This window comes from Orycteropus afer, unplaced genomic scaffold (assembly GCF_000298275.1).
Source record: "Orycteropus afer afer isolate SDZICR_OR568_19922 unplaced genomic scaffold, OryAfe1.0 scaffold00024, whole genome shotgun sequence".
Lineage (NCBI taxonomy): Eukaryota > Metazoa > Chordata > Mammalia > Tubulidentata > Orycteropodidae > Orycteropus > Orycteropus afer.
The window spans coordinates 5899103-5921314 of record NW_006921611.1 but is presented as its reverse complement, the minus strand read 5'-3'; the positions used below and the strand labels follow the sequence as shown (position 1 = coordinate 5921314).

The window sequence follows — 22212 nt, the reverse complement described above, 5'->3', positions numbered from 1 at the left end:
AAACGGGGAGAGATCAAAAGCTGGAGGCCATGCTTTGTGGTGACCGCTCCCCAATTAGAACAAGTGTGTAGCTCCATAAAGCTGACTGGTGTTTTTCAGTGATCTCACTAAGGACAAATTGCCAAAGGAAAAGACTGACACGTGGGCAGTAGTTAGGTTGGTTCCTCCCAACTTGATCCTTTCCAATTGCTTTTCCTTTGTAACAGAAATAGCAATATCTTATTTTTATATAGAAAACAATTAAATATTTTTAGGAACATTGGCTATATTCTTCATGATTTATTAAAATTAGAAAATATAATATAGTACTTCTATTTAGATTACTGATGTTTGTTATCAACAGAAGAGCTAGTGAAAATGTGTGTGTGAGGAGGGATGGGAGTCTGGTAAAACAGTAAGCTAATACATTTTTATTTGTTTCTTAAGACATTTGTTTTCCTCAAAAGTGACTGATTAGTTATATAGACATTACTGTTGTCCTAGATTAAATCAACCTTGTTTTTTGAGATGAAAGGGTTAATGTTTGTAATTATATAATCACCATAGACCTAGTAATCACACTCCTGTTTACCCCAGAGAGATGAAAACTTATGTCTACACAAAAACTCTTGCATGAATGCTCATAGCAGCATTATTTTTAACAGCTAAAATCTGGAAACAGTCCCTCCCAATGTCCTTTGGTGGGTGAATGGTTAAACAAACTGGTACGTCTGTACTGTGGGATACAGCTGAACAATGAAAATAATGAACTATTAATACACACAACTCAGTCATCAAGGAGTTATGCTGAGTGTGTTTTTTTTTTTTTTTTTTAAAAGCCAATTTCAAAGGTTATGTAGTATTTGACTCCATCTATAAAATATTGTCAAAATGACAATACTGTAAAGATGGAGAACAGATTAGGAGATTAGGGATGGGACAGGGTTGGTAGGGGATGGGTGGGACTGTGAGGGACCAGCACAGGATCTCTGGACTTGGAACAGGTCTGTATCTTAATTTTGGTGGTTACAGAAATTTACATGTCATAAACTTGCATAGACCTGTACACACACACATACACTCCCTCTCTTACACAAATTAGTGCATGTGAAATCTGAATAAGGTCGGCAGATTGTATCAATGTCAATTTCTGGTTTTGATACTATACTGTAGTTACATGAGAGGTTACCATGGAGGCAAACTGGGTGAAGAGCACAAGTAACTTCTCTGTACTATTTTCAACTTCCTGTGAATGTAATTATTTGAAAATGAAATACTTTTTTTAAAATAGAACTAATTTGTTTCAGATTCAGATCTTTTCCAGGTATACACACTAGTAAAAGTTTATTATAATTTAGCTTCTAAGGCTGAATTTAGCCTTATTCCCAGATCCTACTGATATCCCACCATGGTTTATCACTTGGAAATATTGAAGTAGCATTATCAGCAAGAAAAGGCAAGCAGTGTCACCTTTTGGTGTACTTGTACAAGAAAAACAGTGCTACTTGAGTACTCATGAATAACAAAAACCATTGTTTCTAGAGTTGAAAGTTATACTTTCAGAATTCTTTTTTTGTTAATTTTCTTGGAGTATACTTGTGTTATTAAGAAATGCTTTACACTGGTGGAACCACTGACTGAGACTGTGGCCCCTAGCTGCCCTTCAGGTTTGGAATTGAACCCACACCTATGGCTTCCAGCCAAACGAAAGACAGGCATATGAGTTGAACATTTACCTGAGGTAGATAACACTCCTTGGAGAGAACAATCATGGGAGAAAGAAGGGCTGCCTATGCACAGGGAGACAGCTCAGGAGGCAGGAGGGCATGGAGGGATGGACACAAGGAAGAGGTAACTATCAGGAGGAAGTGGGAGGGGAGCTGTTGCATTGGGGAAAATTGTAGTCCATGTCATGAGACAAAATGTGTGTGAACTGCTGTATGGAAAGTGAATTTTCTCTGTAAACTTTCACCCAAATCACAATTGAAAAAAAGAATCACAGCCTAGAAAACGCTATGGAGCAGTTCTACCTTGTAACACATGGGGTCAGCATGAGTCGGAATCAGAATTGACTCTGTGGCAAAGGTTTGGTTTGTTGTTTTTGTTTTTAAGCAGGAGCTGGTGTCTGCTCTGCACAAACAGTTCTTTTATACAGAGACGGGGAGCCTGAAGGTGAAGCTTGGACTCTAAGCTAACACCCTGGATTCTAGTCCTAATGGCATCTTGTTAGCTGGTCAAGTCACTTCTTTGTGCCTCAGTTTCCTCCTCTATACAATGACAATAATAATGGTACTTACCTCAGGATTGTTGAGAGAAGAAAATAAAAATGCGTAAGAAATGCTTTGTTAGGTGCCTGGCTCATAATGAAGACTCAAAGACAATGACTAAAACAAACAAACAAACAAAACAGTAGGTTTTATTACTAGGAGAATATTACTTCCTTGTGGAACACAACATCTTGTCTTTCTTCACAAAGTTTTCTAATGGTAAATGCAATAGGAAGAGCATGGCAGACACTCCATGGGCTATGGGCATAAGAACTGTTGTGAACAGAGGAATAAATCATACCAGTGGCTATAAAGTCCGCTCCAACTCATGGCAACCCCATGTGTGTCAGAGTAGAGCTGTGCTCCATAAGATTTGCAATGGTTGCTTTTTCAGAAGTAGATCATCAGGACTTTCTTCTAAGATGCTTCTGGTTGTACTCAAACCTCCAACCTTTCAGTTAGTAGCTGAGGGTGAATGCAGGCAAATCCTGAAATGTCCGAAAGGTGACTCCTGATTCAAAACTGGGAGTCCAAGAAAATGGAGGCAAGACAGAGAAAAGGAGCAGTTTCAGAGTGAGTTGTTAAAACTCTAGACATGGGCCCTGTGGTAGTTAAGGTTATGTGTCAGTTTGGCTGGGCCTGCTTTTGAGTGGCTGGGCAGCTAGATAGTTATTCCCCATGATGAGACTGGCAATTGACTCCATGATGGAATCTACTAGGAGCTGCTGAGTAGCTGCCTTAGGGATGTGGTCTGCTCCTAGTATAAAAAAAGTTGTTTTGAGGAAGGTCTGGAGGTTTTTGGCACATCTGGATCCTGCATTGGGCCAAGTCTTCATCTCAGTGGCCTACCATGTTGTCTGATGATCTTGAGACTGTTCCTGGACTTGAACTAGTAGCCCGCTGTGTTGCTTGATAATTTGGGGACTGTGCCATTTTATTTGTCAACCCTGGACTTGTCAGCCTCAGATTTGCAGCTGCCTGAGTTAAGAGGAGCCTCCAGCTCCAGTGGGCCAGAAGCAAAAGGTAGAGCTGAAGCCCAAGGTCGAGGGGCTTTCATCCAGCCCTGAGAGCTGCCACTTTGAACTCAGACTTCTAGCCTCCTCAACTGTAAGAATAAATTCCTGTTTTCTAAAGCCAAAAAAAGAAAAAAGAAATGCTTTGCAATATAACACATTGATTTTACATTTCTATGTCATACCTCTCTGCAGGGTGAATTTGTAAATGAATATGTTGGTGAATTAATTGATGAAGAAGAATGCAGACTTCGAATCAAGCGAGCCCACGAAAACAGTGTAACTAATTTTTATATGTTAACTGTTACTAAGGTAAAATTGCTATTTTTATTTATTTTTTTTTGTAAAGACAACAGGATATATATTTTTTAAATTTATTTCATGGTTTTAGAGAGACCTCAGTTTCCTCTAATTTTTTTTTTTTTCAGGCAAATTATAATTGTTTGCAGTAGCAAGTATGCTATCTACTTCTTGTTTTTCTTGGGTGCTATCTAACCAGTCCAATTCCTGGTGACCCCATGTGGTAGAGTAGAACTGCCCCATAGGGCTTCCTAGGCTGTAATCTTTATGGGAGCAGATTGTCAGGTCTTTTCTCCCATGGATTCAAACCACTAACTTTTCGTTTAGCAGCTGAACGTTTACCCTTTGCACCATCAAAGCTCCTTGCTACCTAGTCTAGTGTGCGAATTAAACCAGAATTCACAATGAATCACTGTTGAAGCCTTGCACATGTCTTGGGAAGTAAAAAGACAACCAGGAAAAGGTTAACATATCTAGAGTTTAGACCTAGCTCTTAATCACTGAAAGATGTAGGCCTCAGTTTCTTTTTCACTAAAGGATGGAATCAGCCCCATGATTTAGTTATAAACCACCATTAAGGTTTTAGTTTATTAAAATTCTAAATTATTCTGTACACTTAAAATTTGTTTTCTTTTTAAAAATGACTTAGGAAAATAATTACTGTCATGAGAAAATGACAGTAAAATATAGTATAGTTCTTAGTGCCTCAAAGGCTCCAGGGAGACCAGGTATGTGTGTGTTGGGGGAGGGGTGTGTGAAATGAAAAACAGTGAAGAGGAAGAGCAAGCTGCAGAAAAGAGGAGATGGTAGTTTTTCATTTGACATGCCACCCCATTGTGGTGGGAATTGTTGAGCACAGAAATCATGCTGTGTGACTGTTTTGGTTCTCTACTGCTGCTGTAACAGACATACTGTAAATGGGTGGCTTTAACAAGCAGGGATTTAGTCTCTCACAGTTTAGGAGACTAGAAGTGCAAGTTCAAAGTGTCAGCTCCATGGGCTGGGTGAAAATCCCTTAACCTTGAGCTTTAGCTCTGCCTCTTGCTCCCAGCCCACTGCAGTCAGAGATGTCTCTTAACTCAGGCATCTGCTGGCTGCTAAGGCTGACAAACCCAAGGTCAAGTAAAATGGCATAGTCCCAAGATTGGCAGACAATGTGGCATGCCTGCTGAATGAAGACTTGGCTACATGCAGGATCCAAGCATGCCAAAAAAAGCTCAGTGCCTTTCTCAAAGCTTCTCCTTACATACAGGAAGCAGACCACATCCCTAAGGCAGCTACTCAGCTGCTCACAGCAGATTCTACCATGGAGTTGATTACCAGTCTCATCATGAGGAATAACGACATCCCACTGCCCAGCCACTCAAAACCAAGCCTAGCCAAGTTAACACATAACCTTAACTATGCCAGTGACTCCTTTGCTCACAGCTCCTGGCTGTGGTGAGTCAGTGGCAGAAAAGGAGGTTAGAGAAGAGACAGCCCACACATGTACAGACATTCCCTGAGTTACAAAACAAGAGCTGTTCCTAAGTGTGTCTGTAAGTCAAGATTTGTAGGTAAGTCAGAACAGGTGCCTATGATTGTTCAGTGCAAGAAGGCACTCTGGTGCCATGGTTAAAGCATTCAGCTGCTGATCCAAAGGTCATTGGTTCAGTCCCACCAGCCTTTCCATGGGAGATAGACGAAGCAGTCTGCCTCTGTAAAGACTTAGAGCCTTGGAAACCCTCTGGGTAGTGCTACTCTGTCCTGTGGGGTTGCTGTATACAGCAGAATTGATTTCACAACCATGGATTTGGTTTTGCTTAAGTGCAAGAAAAGGCTCAAAATCTTTTCAATGATATAAAAGCTACACATATGCAGAAAGTGAAGGTGATTGTGATGAAGAATTTTGTTGGGAGTAGGAGCTAGTTCAGTAGTTTCAAAGTGAGGGCAGATGTACACAACATTAAAGGACAAGTAGAGGAGTTGTTAGTAAGCAGAAATTCATAACTGGGAGCTGCCTTTGAAACTGCCACTTTAATACGAGTAAGACCTATTTGATGCACATTACATCCGTTATCTCATTTAATTTTTCCAACAGTCCTCTGATTTTAGGGGACAAGAAAGAGGCTCAGCAATGATCAGTAATATGCTGGGTGTCCTGTTACAGTTTAATGAAGAGGAGACAAACTAGTACTCTTGTCTTCCCAGGCTATCTCTAAAACTGAGAATCAAAATATCTTTAAAAGTAAGAAATAAAGATAATTTAAATAGTATTTTTATTGATGTTTCATTATTTGAAACATTTACAACTTTGACTTCATAAACATAAATTAAAATGTCGTTATAGAGTATTGCTGGCATCTGGCTCCTTACATCCTATGCCCACTGCAGTGGTCCCTCGAGGCAGCTTGTAACACATGGGAGGCTTCATCTTCTGGAGCTCGTCCAGAGTATTAGAATCCAAACTCAGGGGACCTAAATGTTCAGCTTTTTACTGTATTTTGAACTTTTATATAAGTGAAAACAGAGCAAATAGATGACTAGTGGCGAGTATATCCCACACTATAGCCTTTCCATCAGTCGAATCTCTGCATCTTCTTTTGGTGGTCAAGTTGTGGGAGTCTCATTCTTCCCGCTTTGTGGCGTAAACTCCCATCTTTCTACTCCATACTAGTTTTGCTTCCTGTTCAGAGCTGGGGAGAAGGGCTAAAACAAAACACCATAGTTCCCATTACAAGTAGCTATCTAAACTTCTTGTTGTTGTTATGTGCTGTCGAGTCAAACCTGACTCATAGCGACCCCTCCTTGGGTTTCCGAGGCAGTATCACTACTGAAGTAGATTGCTCCATCTTCCTTCCGAGAACTGCCAGCCTTCTGGTTGACAGTCAAGTGCCTTAGGCACTATGCTACCAGAGCTCCCATAAAAGTATCCTTCCTAAACCTACAGTCAGCTAATCTTGTAAGTAGCATTATTCTGTGATCTGCCTATTTCTAGAAATGAACTTAAAAAGAAACTGAATTCCTCTTTATCTTAATTACTTTGACTTAGAGGTCATCCAGTAAAGGGGTTAGTAAATGGTACCCGGAGTCATTTTCAGTTTTCAGTTGTCACTTGGCAAACAAATATCAGCTGATAGCAAAATGCGGCTGCCTCGTGAACCTTGACTGAGTTGGGTGTTTTACTTAGTGTCACGTCAGAAGTACCTTTCTTTTCTTTCTGAAGGACCGTATAATTGATGCTGGCCCAAAAGGAAATTATTCCCGCTTTATGAACCACAGTTGCAATCCAAACTGTGAGACACAAAAGTGGACAGTGAATGGAGACGTTAGAGTTGGACTTTTTGCTCTTTGTGATATCCCTGCAGGTAAAACTATTGCTCCCCATTCCTCTCTCCCCAGGAAGAAAGTATGTCCTTGGAAGACGGGGCATTATTCTTTAAGGCTTAATGCTTGAGTATTCAAATATGATAAAAAGAATTATAATATTTAGAATTGAGTGTTATCTGCCAATAAAAGGTAAAAATCTGTATTATACAAAAGGGAGTTTAGTGAGAGCCTTTGTGTAAGAGAAGATGTTACAGGATTCTGTGTATCTATAATCCTGTTGAATTAATTCTCCAAATTATTGCTGTCTGTGTAACATAACCAGATGTTTAAGCTTTTGTATTCTTCTTTAAAAAAAAAAAAAATTAAAAGTAATTAGCCTGTGTTAACATGAACTGGTTTTTTTTTTTTTTTTCTTTTAACTTTAAAAGATCAGTCTGTTTCAAATTAGACATAAAAGCTTCTGAAACCACCCATCCAGCATTTTAATAGACCAGCTTAGTTTCTCCTTTGTTAAACTTATAGAAATGGGTAAGAAGAGAAATGCTGTAGTTAAAACAGATTTAAAGTAAGCTTCTAGAATTCATGTAGATTGCTTAAGCCCAGCTAGAGAAAGCTTGAGAGGCCCTAGAGTGAATCCATAGATCTTTGATGTATGTGGTAAACCTCCATTTTGAACTCTTATCTGTTTATAATATAAAGAATTACTTACTAGTATTATCTTCAAAATTCCATGGTCCTATTGTTCATTTAGAAGCTAGTGTCAATTAGCTTTGGAAAAGAGGTTGAAACTGGAACCCAATTTGAGCATGGACTGCAGATTTTTCATTCCTCTTAAGGTTGTTTTCATCCACTTCTATGAAAAGGATATGACTGCTGTTTACAATATTTATTTTCACTGTAATCATTGGTGGGTGGGATGATTTCCTTTATTTCCATCACTGTCTTCAATGTGGTAGAACATGAGGGAAGGGAAAGTCTTCATTACAGAATTATGTCTCTTTTTTCCATTATGAGAGTATGTCTATGGCAGCATTTCCCTTCCCCATGAGTTGAGTTGAGTGTAAATAATTATTTCTCTTACGCTTTAGGAATGGAGTTAACATTTAATTATAATCTGGATTGCCTGGGCAATGGGAGAACAGAGTGTCACTGTGGGGCGGATAACTGCAGTGGTTTCCTAGGAGTGCGGCCAAAGGTCAGTTCCGCGTTGTCCTGAGCCAGTAGGAGATAAGAGTAGTCTGTCTCTGACCATGTCAGGAAAATGCAGGCAAATGGGGACCTGGTTGAGTTTGCAGGCCATCAGTTGTGTTTACTAAACACAACTGTGTAGACTGACCTTCCAATTAAGTGTATCTTACTAAGGTCTGTATGGGTCTGAAAATGTGTATGTATTTCTGATGGAATTTGAAATTAGCAAAGTCCCCTTCAAAAACTTTTAAAAGACCCACAATATACTGAATACTGCTGGATTGTACACCTTAAAATGGTGACCTTTATGCTATGTGAAGTATATCTCAGTGAAAAAGTAATTCAGGGTTTGTCTCACCATTAATGGGTTAAAGCTGCTTGGGTTTGCCAGCATCCCCTGCAATTTGAAAAATAGTACCCTACTTAAAAGCCAATGAAAACAAAGCCTTATTTTTATTATAGTATTATTACAGGGTGAGTTGTCCTGATTAACTTAGGTAATTGAACAACAGATGAATTTAAATGCTTGTGAGGTTGTAGGGTTTTGTTTCCATGTGAAGCTTTCTATACAGCCTGTGATCATTAAAACTGTGATCCTGTTTTCCTGCCAGTCGGCATGTGCGTCAACAACTGAAGAGAAGGCAAAAAATGCTAAGTTAAAGCAGAAGAGACGAAAAATCAGAGCAGAACCAAAGCAGATGCATGAAGATTACTGTTTCCACTGTGGAGATGGTGGAGAGCTGGTCATGTGTGACAAAAAAGACTGTCCCAAAGCATACCACCTGCTATGCCTTAACCTGACTCAGCCCCCATATGGTAAGCAAGAACTGCAAGACCCTTTCTCTGCCTGCCATCTTTGCCAACTGTTTGTAACTCAGAAGATATTCTGCTGTCCTTAGAAGGGCCATGAAATAGGAAGTGTTGAGCAGAATAAGGAAACAAAAATTTCGCTAGTGAAAAATCTGTCTCCTTGCTGATTTGGAATACCCTGGTGGCCCAGCCAGGATTGGTCTTATTTATTATTACCAGGGGTGGGTGATTGCCGCTGGGTTTGGGGCAGCAGCTCATGTCCATTTTTAATAGTATACCTAGAGCTGTGTTTGGCTGAAATTTAGAGTTCAATTATATTCAGTCTCCAATTAAAGAAGACATTGGGAACTTTCTAATGGGTTTCTAATGGGTTATCAGGACAGGTACCAACTCGGACTTTTCCTTTTTCTCCTCCCATTCTTCCTCTAGGAAAGTGGGAGTGCCCATGGCATCAGTGTGATGAGTGCAGCAGCTCAGCGGTTTCGTTCTGTGAATTCTGCCCACATTCATTTTGTAAAGATCATGAGAAAGGGGCTCTGGTTCCCTCTGCACTGGAAGGCCGTCTCTGCTGCTCTGAACACGACCCCATCTCTCCTGTGTCACCAGAATACTGGAGCAAGATCAAGTGTAAATTGGAATCACGTGATCATGGAGAAGAAGTAAAAGAATAAATGGGTGGTGATTTCCTTTTCTTTTTCCCTTTTTCTTTTTGTTTAAATGGAGTGAAAGGAAAAAGCAGATCATGCCATTGAAAAAGAAGAGACCACTACAGTGCAGACAGTGTTTGCCATCAAACTGCCTTGTTAGGGTGAAGATGGGAAAACCAGTTCACGCAGGCAGATGCGGTCGGTGGTGTCTGGTTTGTTTTGTTTGGTTTTGTTGGTTTGGGGATCCTTTTGTGGAGGGATAAATTCACTTTGTCTTTTTCTTGCCCTTTAACGTGTGCTTCAATGCCTTTGCAGCTAGAAAAAGATGTCTTCACGTTTAAAATAAGAATGAAGAGAAAAGAAAGTTTTCTTAATGAGTTCAATTTAAAGTCTAAGATACGTTCCTTGGGTGTATAAAACTAAAGTAGCCATCATTCTATTTATTTTCATTTTTAGGAATTTTGAGAAGTGTAGTTCAAATTCATATAGTCTTATCAGTGGATGAGTGTGTTAGGTAGGGTTGGAGAAAGCCCTGTAGAAAAGGGTATGATGATCTTTATATACCTCTTTGCTGAGCAGTAGGTAGGCTAACTTCTTTTTCCCTTCAAAATGTTTTCAAAGTCTTAGAGGAGAGCTCTATGGAAGTATTGAGTGTGACTTCTTGGAAACAAAATGCCTCTGGATTCTTCCTCTGTGTTCTTAAACTAGGTGGGCTTTGTAATTTAATGACTATAAGGCATATAATATAGCTGTTTGTTTGTTTTGGAGAAAAAGGAATGGATGTGCTCACAGGTTTTGAAATGTTCTCAATTGGTGGTAGATTTTTTTTGATGAAGTGCATTTATGCAGGTAGGAGTACACCCTTAGAATGGTCATTCCTGTTTCCTGACACACCAGTGAAGGCAGCTAAAGGGAGATGAAAGGCACAGACCAAAAGTGGGATCAGATAGGCACTATTTTCTGTCCATTGTAAATGTAAACCCTGGTCTGACTTGAGAATTATGAGCATTTTGTTTTCTGCCTCTGCTTCCCTCTCCTAATTAAACATTCCTTTTTGTCAACTAACGGTTCAATCATGTTTCCTGGTAAAAACGATACAAATGAATTTGAATTGTGTTGAATAGAGCTTTTTGGCTAAGTTCCTAAATTTGGGGGTGAAATGGGTGGGACCATCCCCAAGTTATATGTAAACAATTTCTATGTAGTATTATCCAGTACTTACAATTGCCTGCATTGATTAAGGAGAAGCACTTCTACAGGGTGTGTACGAGCCACACACACACTGCATCTTAGGAAGCACTTGGGGAAAGCACCCAAGAAAGACAGTGTTAGCCAAAATGGTGTCTGTGATGTTGACTCTTAGAGATGTAAGTATGCCAAGATGTCTGCCCACAAAACTCACTTACTTTTAATCCATAGGAATATGTATATTCCGGTACTCCTTGTATGAAATAATTAGTTACGTCAGACATTGTTGTAACACTGTATTAAGTAGAAGTCTAGGGTTAGCTTGAATGACTGTTAACTTTCTCTGTGATTTTTGACGGCTTGCAGTTGCTGGTTCCTGGTAGCATTTGTCCTCCCTCCAGGTGTACGTAGTAACCTTAGAGAAGGTAGGAGGATCGATGGCTCTAACAGAAGCCTTCAATGGTGTCATGTATGTTCCTTTTTCTTATCTATTTAGAGCTCTTCTCTGGAAAAAAGCTGTTTTGTGCCTCTTTTTTTCTGGTATGTAAATGTGCAATTATACTAGGTTTTCTCTTTTAAAAAACAAGAACAAAAACACTACAATTCCTTTTCTTAAGCTCCTAAACTGCCATTTGTCTGTTTCCAGCAATTAACTCTGAGGTGACTTACTGGGCCTCAAATGATTCTGTTGATTAGATATGGTCCCAGAAGAAAGAGCAAAATGGAAAATACTATACATGTTACCAAATGTAATTGCTACGGGTAACATGAAATACAGCTCACTGAAACACTAATCTATGCTTTTGAGCAATTATCTAGTTTGATGTCCTTTTAAAAATAATTTAAGAAAATCTAGGTTTTATCATACTAAAATTTTATTTTATATATATAGAGAGAGTAAATGTTTGCTTTTATAAACTACTAACATGAAGGAAGGATTTCCTTTAATATTCCAAATGCAACTCTTGTTGAAACAGTATCCAACATGAAATCTTATCTCCTTGCCTTGTTTTGGACTAAGTACTACTTAATATCTGATAAATTTTATATGGTAAGCCAGGGTATATTCTATAGACTGCAGATACCTTAGGTTTAAGTATTTTTATGCAGCTTCTTCATTACGTCACATTTTGGTTTTATATATATATAACATAGCTCTCCTGAAATTGTTTTGCTATGCCATTTCATTAATCAGGGTAGAAAACAAAATAGCTAACCGTAGCTCTGAAGTCTTTGTCCATGAAGGTTCTTTATTGGTCTAAAAGTAGTTTTTAGGATACCAATGCCGAGGACACCTCCTCACTGTTGACCTGTGTGATACGTTTTGAATTGCAGGTTATGGAAGTGGTAAGAGAGCAAGTGTGCTTTCTGTGTGCATAGTGGACATGCACTGTGCTTGCCTGTGTGACACCAGTGTCCTAAGGTCATAATGCTCCCTTTTAGTCTAAAGTTGATGTTTGTTCATTTTTAAATCTGTATGTGGTCAGAGCCATAAGTGGTTGGTTTTTATTCTTGTCTACAAATGAAATGAATAATTTAAAGTAGCATGGGATAATGATAGTTTTTTCTAACCTCATGTTAATTCTTTGAAAGAAGACATGAATGTAAGATTGTTGATAATCAGCTCAAATCTTCAGAAATTGGATCAGTAACTGCTAAAGAAATCATGGGAAATATTCACAGGGTGCTGAGCGGTGGGGGAGGCCAGCCCAACTGCCCTGGATCAGTGATGCTGAGAGCTGCCTGCGGCTGGCTGGGAAGGGTGGGTCTAGGGCCCACATTCCTACAGGGCTGAAGCAGCTGGAGGCAGTGATCCACTCATTGATACCCAGTCAGGCTAGAGTTAGGAGTGAGGTGGGTTTTATTTTCATTTTTGTTTTAACAATCTCCCACTTTATCTTAATTCTCAAAATTGATCAGACCTAAAATACAGAAAAAGGAACCCTGATGGTGAAGTAGTTCAGCAGTCAGCTGCTAACTGAAAAGTCGGTTGTTCACACCCACTCAGTGGCTTCAAGGGGGAAAAGACCTGGGAATCTGCTTCCATAAAGATTCTACCCTTCAAACAAATCCTGTGGGGCAGTTCTGCTCCGTCACATGGGGTCACTATGAGTTGGAATTTATTGGACGCCACACAGAAAACCATAGATTAGGTTGAATTTTAGAGTCATTGAAACTTGGAGATTTCTGTGTGCTCAAGTCAGGAACATATCTAAAAACTAAAAAAAAAAAGAAAAGAGAAAAAATGATGGTGGGGCAGGACTTAGTTCCAGCGCCCTTCTGCCATTTCCACAGAATACTTGGAAACATGCCTGTAAATAATATGGAAATGAAATATTATCTAATTGTGTAAAGGACTCTCAGTAGGGCAGGCTGTTAGACAACTTTCTTCCCTGGTTCATGAAATAGAATTTCGAGTCTTTTTTTTTTTTTTTTTTTTTTTTGCATAGTTTGTGCTCGAATCAGGGTCAGATTCAGTTTGTAAAACAGAAATGCCATCTATAAAGAATATAATCTCTGATGGCCCAGGATATTGTTGCTTCTTTCATTTCGTTTTTTAAAAACAGAGCTCTTCCTTCAGCATCTGCCGTAAAGTCAAGGTTCTGCCACACGCAGTGCCCTAAAAGGGTAAGCAAGCAAGGTGCTGGGGCGTCCTTATAGCTTGGGAAGCTTGCATCTGACTTCCTTCTATAAGAGGTGCATTGTATATGGAAAGTTGTTCTACTGCTGGACAGTGCAGATTAGACTTGAATCACTTTCTACAAGGCTGATGCTTCTAGCCATCCCCAAATTGTCAATTGCTACAGACAGGAAGCCATCAAGTGGAGCAGCTTCCTTTGGCCTAGCCACCAAGAATTGTTATCTGGTTGTTTGTAAACAAAAAGTAGAACTCACTTCCATTTTCAGGTGAGATAGGAAATAGACACATTTAGACAGCTTTGCCATGAATTAGCTAATATTGAAAAGTTAGAAATGTGTATATACTGAAATCTTATCAACTTTTATCTGGGGTGGGGTACAGAGAGAAAAGGGGGGTTATAATAGGGTCAGGGAGGGGAACAATAATGTTTACCACAGGTACGAAGTAGTCACTTTAACATTGAGACCTCTGCCTCATTGAATTCAGGTTTTTTAAGTACTTGAAACTCCTCAGATTCTCATTTCACAGTTATTTCTTTAAATTTATGAAGTAGAAAGCATTGTTTTGTATATTATTTTGAAAATTAATATCCTAGTCTCTTATCCTCTTTAACTTGGGTTGAAGGCGAAGTTCTGCCAACGGGAGGTTTAGGGTAGATAACTCAGATTCAATGTACACATTTGAGAAAGGGGAACCCCTCTGCATGAGATGCCAGCAGCATTTTATGGATATTTCTACGCATCATTTTTGTCATTTTGTCAACCCTGTCCCTAAGCACTTCTTCTTTTAAAACATGCCAGTGTCAGGTGGGAGGGATTGCACTTAATGTTACATTCCTGAAATGCTGGATGTAACCTGTATGTTTCAAAAACTGTTTCTTTCTGTCAGTCCATTGCTTAAGTGACAAGTTCAGGTGGTTGTGACACATATGAAGGGGAAGGAGGAAGAGAATTATTTTTCAGCAGGTTTTAAAAGACGTGCAAGTAATTTTAAGGAAAAAAAGAATATTTGCCAGTCACTTAATTCATCCTTAACTTTTCTTATGTGACTTCACTGTGTGTGCTAAGTGTTGCTAAGTCCCAGGGCTCCCCTTCCCTGCCTGCCTCACAGACTGCTGATAGGTGGCGAATGGCTCTCAAGTATCCCTCAGATTACCTGTGGAAGGTATTTATAAAGTATTGTCAGTTTAGAAGTGGACTGGATAAAATTTTTTACTTTGTTGTCATTAATACTGCTTTTTATCTCATTTGCCCTGTCACATATCCTATGTTAAAAAAGAAAACTCATATTGCCACTGGTAACCAAGATGGTAAATGGTGATTACAACTGGCTAATAATGATTGTCTTTTTATATACAAGAGTGTGCATATTTGGAGTTGATATGAGAAATTCATTTGTATCCACATTGAGTGATATTGCACAACACACACAGATACCTACAGATACCATTTTCATTTCCTTGTGATCTTTATGATAATGACCTTTGTAGATTGGTTATTTCTGTACTTTGTTTATCTGTAATAAACTTTGTAGATCCTGTGAAATGTTATTTTGCCTAAATCACTTGAGACTTGAGTCTTTAATAACAAAGCATCAGTATTCACTAAAGTCAATCTCTTTTGAGTTTCTGTGACTTGGCTAGAAGCTCTTGACACTAACAGATTAGTGTTACTCTTCCCTGGGGTGTTCCACTAGGGCATTACTGTATAATGACTTGATGTTGCCGCATAGACTTCAAGATATATGATATTTTGAGGATTTTGTTGATTGGCCTATGTTTCAATGCATAGTGTGAAATGTGTAAAGCTTGGTTAACCTGTATATAAACAGCTTATTGTTGACTAGTTATAGTATTTAGGATTGCCTGTAATATTTAAGCTTCTTACTGATGTGTGTGCTGGTAGGAACATATAATTTTTGTACATTATATTTACTGAAATGTTGCCTTTTTTATTTTACAAATACTTTGGAATTCAAATGTGTTTTTTGCTTCCGTGAGGATTAATTTGGAAAGATTTTTAATGACATTCCACTGATTTCAGATTTTGCTTGAGATTGACTTCAATAAATTGTCCTGTATGTTCCAAATTAAAGATGTGGACATGTTTGTTCTTTGTAATTTCTTGCTACAACTTACTGGGCAAAAGACCACCATTGGATAGGTGGGTGGGGGTGGCTGAATAACCAACCTCAGCAAGTGAGGTCTGCACCACAGTGAAGTCCTGTATGAGAGCTAAATACATCGTCCTTCAAAATCCTGCTGTGCTACTTAAGAAGAAACTTGAATCCAGAAAAGTAGGGTTTGGTTTGGTTTTCATACTTGAAAGAAAGATCCTTGCAGAATGCTGCTCTTTGCTTCGGTGTGGCGGCGTAAGAAAACCTAGGCGCCTGCTAGGAGGTGAAGGGCATAAATGGGGAGATACTCACTTTCATCCGATTGGTTCCAAAGGTCTGCTCGGCTAGACACTAAAGATGAACAAAATTGCATGCTTCTCATTCCTTTTGTTAGGTGGTCCCCTCGGAACAAAGCAGTCCCACTGGATTGCTTACCTGCTGGGGACTAGAAGGCTTACTCCTTGCCCGCGGGGGCCGCACACTGCCCAACCACCCCACCCCACCCCGATCCCGCGTCTCCTCCTCGCTCGCGGCCACGTCAGCGCGGCGTCGGCCCGGAAGTACGGGCGGGATGGGGAAGGCGGCAGCTGCGGCAGTGGCCTTGGCGGCCGAGGTGGGCGTGAGGATCGCACTGTTCGCGGCCTTCCTGTAAGCGCTTTGCAGCTCTGGCCCAAGGGCGCTGGCATCGTCTTGCCTTTGAAGAGGCCGCTGAGCAGCGTGCTCCTCCCCCACCCTCCGTATGGCACCCGCGTGGAGAAACCCGGAGGCCTGGGCCAGGGGCTTTCAGTTAGGAGGAGCTGCGGTCCTGGTAGGAGAAGCAGCAAGACAAAGTGCTGTTCGCTTTTGTTTCCCCTTTAGGGTGACAGAGCTGCTCCCTCCCTTCCAGAGGCTTATCCAGCCAGAGGAGATGTGGCTTTACCGGAATCCGTATGTGGAAGCGGAATACTTCCCTACCAAGCCGATGTTTGTGAGTGGAGAAGTATCCCTTCTGGCCCTTATTCTGTGCTTAAGGGAAGATGGTCGTTGTTATCTCCAAAATGATCTTTGTAGGAAACTTACTGCTCCCTTTCTTGATTTTGTTTCCAAAATGGTTAAGATTGGAATTAGATTATTTTTTGGCTCAAGGGACATGTTCTGTTAGCTTTGTTCTTTAGGTCCTTGAGGTGACTGGTCATTTTGAATAATAGGTGATAATTTTATTTACCTGGTGGAACTATCAGTTACCCCATAGATGGACCTCTATTTCCAGGAACTGTTAGGGCTGATCTGAGTTTTGCCCTCCTCCCTGTAATAGCTGCTTTAACGATTAGGTTTTTTTTTTTTACCTTTGACATACTCTGGTTCAGGTCATTGCATTTCTCTCTCCTCTGTCACTGATCCTTCTGGCCAAATATCTCAAGGCGGCAGACACAACAGACAGCAGACAAGCCTGCCTCGGTAAGAGCTAACTCCTACTGCCTAGTATTGTTTCCTATGTAGTTGTGTGGAGGCCACAGAATTCTCCATTCCTAAAGTAACTGTGAAAGCAGTGGTGGTTGAGTGGTGTAACTCTCACCTTCCATACAAAAGACTTGGGTTCAGTTTCTAGCCAATGCATTTTAAGTGCAGCCACCACCCGCTTCCATGCTGCTGTGTACTGAACCGGTTTCAGCAGAGCTTCCAAACTAAGACAGACTAAGAAGAAAGGCCTAATGATTTACCAAAAATCAGCCAATGAAAAAATAATATGGACCACAATGGTCCAGACCCACTCTGCATGGGGTCACCGTGAGTCAAGGGTTGCCATGGTTTGTGAGCCAACTCACCAGCAGCCAACAGCCCTCTATGTACCCCACTTTTGTCCTGTGAGACAGCAAAACAGTAACTTCCTTTGCTTTCCAGCTGCCAGCCTTGCCCTGGCTCTGAATGGTGTCTTTACCAATACAGTGAAACTGATAGTGGGGAGGTAAGTGCCAAGAATTAACCATCCTTCTATTTGCCACCTCTGTATCTACCTCAGCCCCTTCAGAAGAGAATTCATGCATTCCATCACACGTATTTCTCCTTTATTCTCAGTCTAATCTTTCTCGCTTAACATTTCCTCCTTTCCGTCTGCCACAGTCCTGTAGGATGCACTGCACTTGGCCTTGTCTCTGCTTTGGACAGCATTTCCCACTGACGGCCACAGCAGTCTGTCCTCATGAGCACCCCTTGAAACTGCAGTGTTATTCACTGTTTGCTCTTAAAAATAATTATGTGCTAGAGTGGTGCTTCCCCCCCACCCCCACCGCCCCACTCCCCTAACTTCTTAACCCTGGAAGTAATGCTTTTCTATTAGTGTGGTGAGTGTCCTAAAGCAGTGACATCATTTTGCCTGGGATACTTTTTGACAGGGTTTTTGATGTCTGATGACACTAAGAGCTAATTTTTGGAATTGTAAATGGATCTGTTCACACCGTGCTTACTTCTTCCAGGCCACGCCCAGATTTCTTCTACCGCTGCTTCCCTGATGGGCAAGCCCATTCTGACCTGATGTGCACAGGCGACAAGGATGTGGTGAATGAGGGCCGCAAGAGCTTTCCTAGTGGACATTCTTCTTGTACGAACAGCATATCAACTCTACTTCTATCCTTATTTTTGGATCACTGAATTTAACCTAGGAAGCTTGTGCAGATGGAAACATCTGACTACTTTTCTTACTTATATCTAGAAATTGGAGAATGCCCCACTGCCCCTCCCTTCTTTGATAACTCTTAAGATTTTTACATCAAGCTGGGTAGAATAGAGGGTCGGAGAAAAAGAAGACCCGCAATGAGATGGAATGGCACAGTGGCTGCTACAGTGGGCTCGAGCATAGCAACAAATGTGAGGATGGCACAGGACCAGGCAGTGCTTCCTTCTGTACGTGGGGTCGCTATGAGTCGGAGCCCACTCAACAGCACCTAATAGGATTTTACAAGCCTGAGCCTCAATTAGGGTAAATACTCAAGGACAAATGAGACCTTCTGTTAATTTTTTGTTTGTATAGATCCTGGAATATTGTAATAGTCATAAAAATACCTTTAATAAAGAATTACTGTTTTCCAGGTGGGAACTCTGGTGGCATAGTGCCTAAGGCATTTCACTGCTTACCAGAAGGCTGGTGGTTCAAACCCACTAGCCACTCCTTGGAAGAAAGGTTGGGCAACCTACTTCCGTAATGATACTGCTTCGGAAACCCAAGGAGGGGTCAGTATGAGCCAGGACCGACTCGACGGCAGGGAGTTTGTTTTGTTTTGTTTACGTACCAGGTACTGTGAAAAGTACCTTAGGTTCTTATTTGGTCTCACAGCAGCCCACTAAGGTTGGTACAGTTGTTTTTATTACTCTCATTTCTAGATGAGGAAACTAAAGCACCGAAAAGTTCAGTAACCTGCCCAAAGTCATATAGCTAGCATTCTGAAACGTATTTTCAGGTAAAATATGAACTTTGGGACACAAAGTCCTTCACATTTTTCCTTTTGTTTCCTTCTCCCTCATAATTGATGATCCACAAAAGAAACAGACAAGAAAGAAAACATGTTCATACCCCCTGCCTACTATTTAGAGACCAGTGAGGTACTTTCCTTTAAAAGGCATATACTTAATAGGTTTTCCCTGTTCTAGTTGCATTTGCTGGCCTGGCCTTTGCTTCCTTCTACCTGGCAGGGAAGTTACACTGCTTCACACCACAAGGCCGTGGGAAATCCTGGAGGTTCTGTGCCTTTCTGTCACCTCTGTTTTTTGCAGCTATGATTGCACTCTCCCGCACATGTGACTACAAGCATCACTGGCAAGGTGAGCAAGTTGTTCATGCCACAGGAGTTTCTCTATGTCTCACTCATCTCTTTACCCCCAGCACTGGGCACAGGGGAGCTCCTCTGGGCTCTGGACTAAATAGATGTTGGTATCTATGTGGATGAGAAAGCACAGTTATCTTAGATTACTAAAGTGGTGGTTGTTATGTGCTGTCGAGTCAGACCTGCCTCATAGCAACCCCTCCTTGGGTTTCTGAGGCAGTATCACTACAGAAGTAGATTGCCCAACCTTCCTTCCAAGGAGTGGCTGGTGGGTTTGAACCACCAGAAGAGGCTTCCTAATTGAAGCACCATAAATTCAGAGTAAACTCCATCTACAAGAAGTTTTTAAAAACAAACCTCAAAGTTGAACTTACTCTTAAATAAAAAGTTCATTGTCATGAGATTTTGTTCAGAAACAAGTAAAATTCAAGAAAACATGAAATTTTAATTAAAACAAATCCCGTAATTCCCAGTTAACAGTATTGCCCAGACACCCTCAGGGAGCCCTGTTTTAAAGAAAAATGTCCTGTAAACTGAGTTAACTCCTGAGCAGTTTGTTTATCCCCTCTCCTTGAACTCTAAACAGTTTAAAAAAAAAAAGGGTGTGTGTGTGCTTAATAGCATCAAGCGCCCCTTAATTAATCTTCTGAATTAACAAATTCTAATATGAATGCCTCTGAATTACAATGTTGGTGAAGAATATCAACTGCCAGAAAAATGAACAAATCTGTCTTAGAAGAAGTACAGCCAGAATGCTCCTCAGAAGGGAGAATACTGAGACTTCTCTCATACTTTGGACATGTGATCAGGAGCTTTCCATTCCTTGGAGAAGGACATCATGCTTGGTAAAGGGGGGGGTCATCGAAAAAAGAGGAAGACCCTCAATAAAAGACAGTGGCTGCAACAGTGGGTTCGAATGCAATGATTACGAGGATGGCGCAGATCAGGCAGTGTTTCATTCTTTGTTGCTATGAGTCATAACCAACTCCACGGCACCTAACAACAACTGTAATTTAGCGTACTCTGAACAAGGTTTATTATACTTAAGTGAAGAAATGTTTTGATTTGATGTTTAGAGAACTGACAACCCAATAATGATAATGCGGTCACTATGTGGTAAAACTAAGAAACCTTGAATTATGGGGGTTTTGTGGCCCCATTGAGTAGAGTACCCTGGAGGGCCAAGTCCTCTACACTATGTGGTGTTTAGGTAACTTCAGGAATCCACTATGGTTAAGAGATGCTCTCTCTTCCCCCCTTCAGATGTCCTAGTTGGATCCATGATTGGCCTGACTTTTGCCTACATCTGCTACAGGCAGTATTATCCTCCACTGACGGACGCAGAATGCCACCGACCATTTCAGGACAAACCTGAACTTCCCACAGTATGGAAGAAGCCCGGTGACCTTGATCGTTTTGATGTTTAGAAACTAGATCTACACTAGTGGAGATGAATCAGCCCCTCCTAAGTGGACCAGGCACAAGGCACAGTTTCTAACCTTTTACCTCTGAAGAGACAAAGGGAGGACTCACGCCAGGCTGCATTCCAATGATGACAGAGTTTGGCACCTGCTTAATGTGGATTCACTGTGAGGAGCCAAGGTCCCTTCCCACAGAGTGCGCCACACATTCTGATAACAGGTCTTTCTGAAATCCTCCAAAAGCTTATGAATCTGGTTCAGATGGGAACCCCCAGATCTACAGTATTTTCACATTTAATTTAAATGTCATTCTTCGAAAGATCTTGTCACAAAAAAAGGCTTTTACATAGCCATAGCCCTTCTTTATACTTGAAGCTAGAGTGAAATTATCAAAACTTAATTTCCACTTTCCATAGCTGAAAATCTTAAAATCTAGGGCATGAACAACTACATTACTTTGGTTCTGTTTACCTTCTGTGGTGAGAATTTCATCAAGCCTTAAATAGGAAAATGTCTGACTTTGGCTAATTTATCGCTGTTATACCTAGCTGATCTCAGTCCAGCCTTATATTAGTGTCTATTTTGAATATTATGGGCATAACCAATCTGCAAGTGAACACAATAAAAAAGAAGAAAATGACCAGGAGTGTGGTTTCAGTGCTAAAAGTGGACACTTGTTCTACCTCGTTTCCCCTTCCACTGTGGCTCTTGAGCTGCTTTCCCTATGTTCATTACTGAAGAGCTGCTCAAATGCACCAACTCTGCCAACTGGCTGTGACAGAAAAGGAAAATTACAAACGTATCTGGAGGACAAATGCATCTTCTGTCCTCTTTTCACACAGCACATGAGCAGTTGTGGGATCTCATCAGGCCTGATGATATGAGACCTACACCTATTTTACTCTGATTATACTTCAGTATCACCTTGCTTTTTTTTTTTTTTTCCTATGACATATTTTCAATGCATCTCTCTTCCTTCAGTAGGAAACTCAATGTTTAATTAAATGTGATTTTTCTTGTATAGGCAGTGCCCAGGTTATGAACATCCAACTTTTCGGACAACAACTGCTGGGGCCCTTTAATGCAGGGCTTTGAACTGGTTCTGTCATGACTGACGAAGTGAAACAGGAACAGATCACAATTTTTACAATTTGGGTAATTCATCAGTGGTAACCAGAACTGGAAAAATTATGAGTCAAAGCCCTGGAACAGGAGACTTGGAAGAGGTACAGTGAGCCCTTTCAGGAGCCTAATGCATGAGACAGGATTATTGGCAGGACTGTGGAGAACCATACACATTTGAAGAAGTGCAGTCGGTTGCCATCTTTGAGTGGGGCACTGCCATCTTTGAAGCTCTCCTTTAATGTTATGTAAATTTCCTCTCACTTTGAAATGATTGAATCAACCCCTGCTCACAACAAATTATCCATCCCAGTCTCTCACTTGCTGCACATACAGCTTTTAAATTACTGAAGAGGATTGGAGCCCTTTCCTGTCCTAAAGCAAGCCTAAATAAGAACCATATGCACCTGGTCCA

General features: G+C 40.7%; 2 protein-coding genes across 2 annotated transcripts in view; both read left to right on the top strand.

Annotated features, from left to right (window-relative positions):
- NSD3 (nuclear receptor binding SET domain protein 3) overlaps positions 1-9537 on the top strand; it is a 72819-nt gene extending 63282 nt beyond the window's left edge. Inside the window, exons 19-23 of the mRNA XM_042783658.1 lie at positions 3455-3571; positions 6765-6906; positions 7957-8063; positions 8668-8872; positions 9296-9537. Coding sequence (XP_042639592.1) covers positions 3455-3571; positions 6765-6906; positions 7957-8063; positions 8668-8872; positions 9296-9537 — 813 coding nt within the window. The remainder of the gene's footprint in view (positions 1-3454; positions 3572-6764; positions 6907-7956; positions 8064-8667; positions 8873-9295) is intronic.
- Positions 9538-16028: 6491 nt separating this feature from the next.
- Positions 16029-20681, top strand: PLPP5 (phospholipid phosphatase 5). Its single transcript, XM_007934985.2, has 7 exons — positions 16029-16105; positions 16316-16424; positions 16804-16894; positions 17339-17402; positions 17911-18035; positions 19082-19252; positions 20518-20681. Exons 1-7 carry the CDS (start codon positions 16029-16031, stop codon positions 20679-20681), a joined length of 801 nt encoding a protein of 266 aa, XP_007933176.2.
- Positions 20682-22212: the final 1531 nt, after the last annotated feature.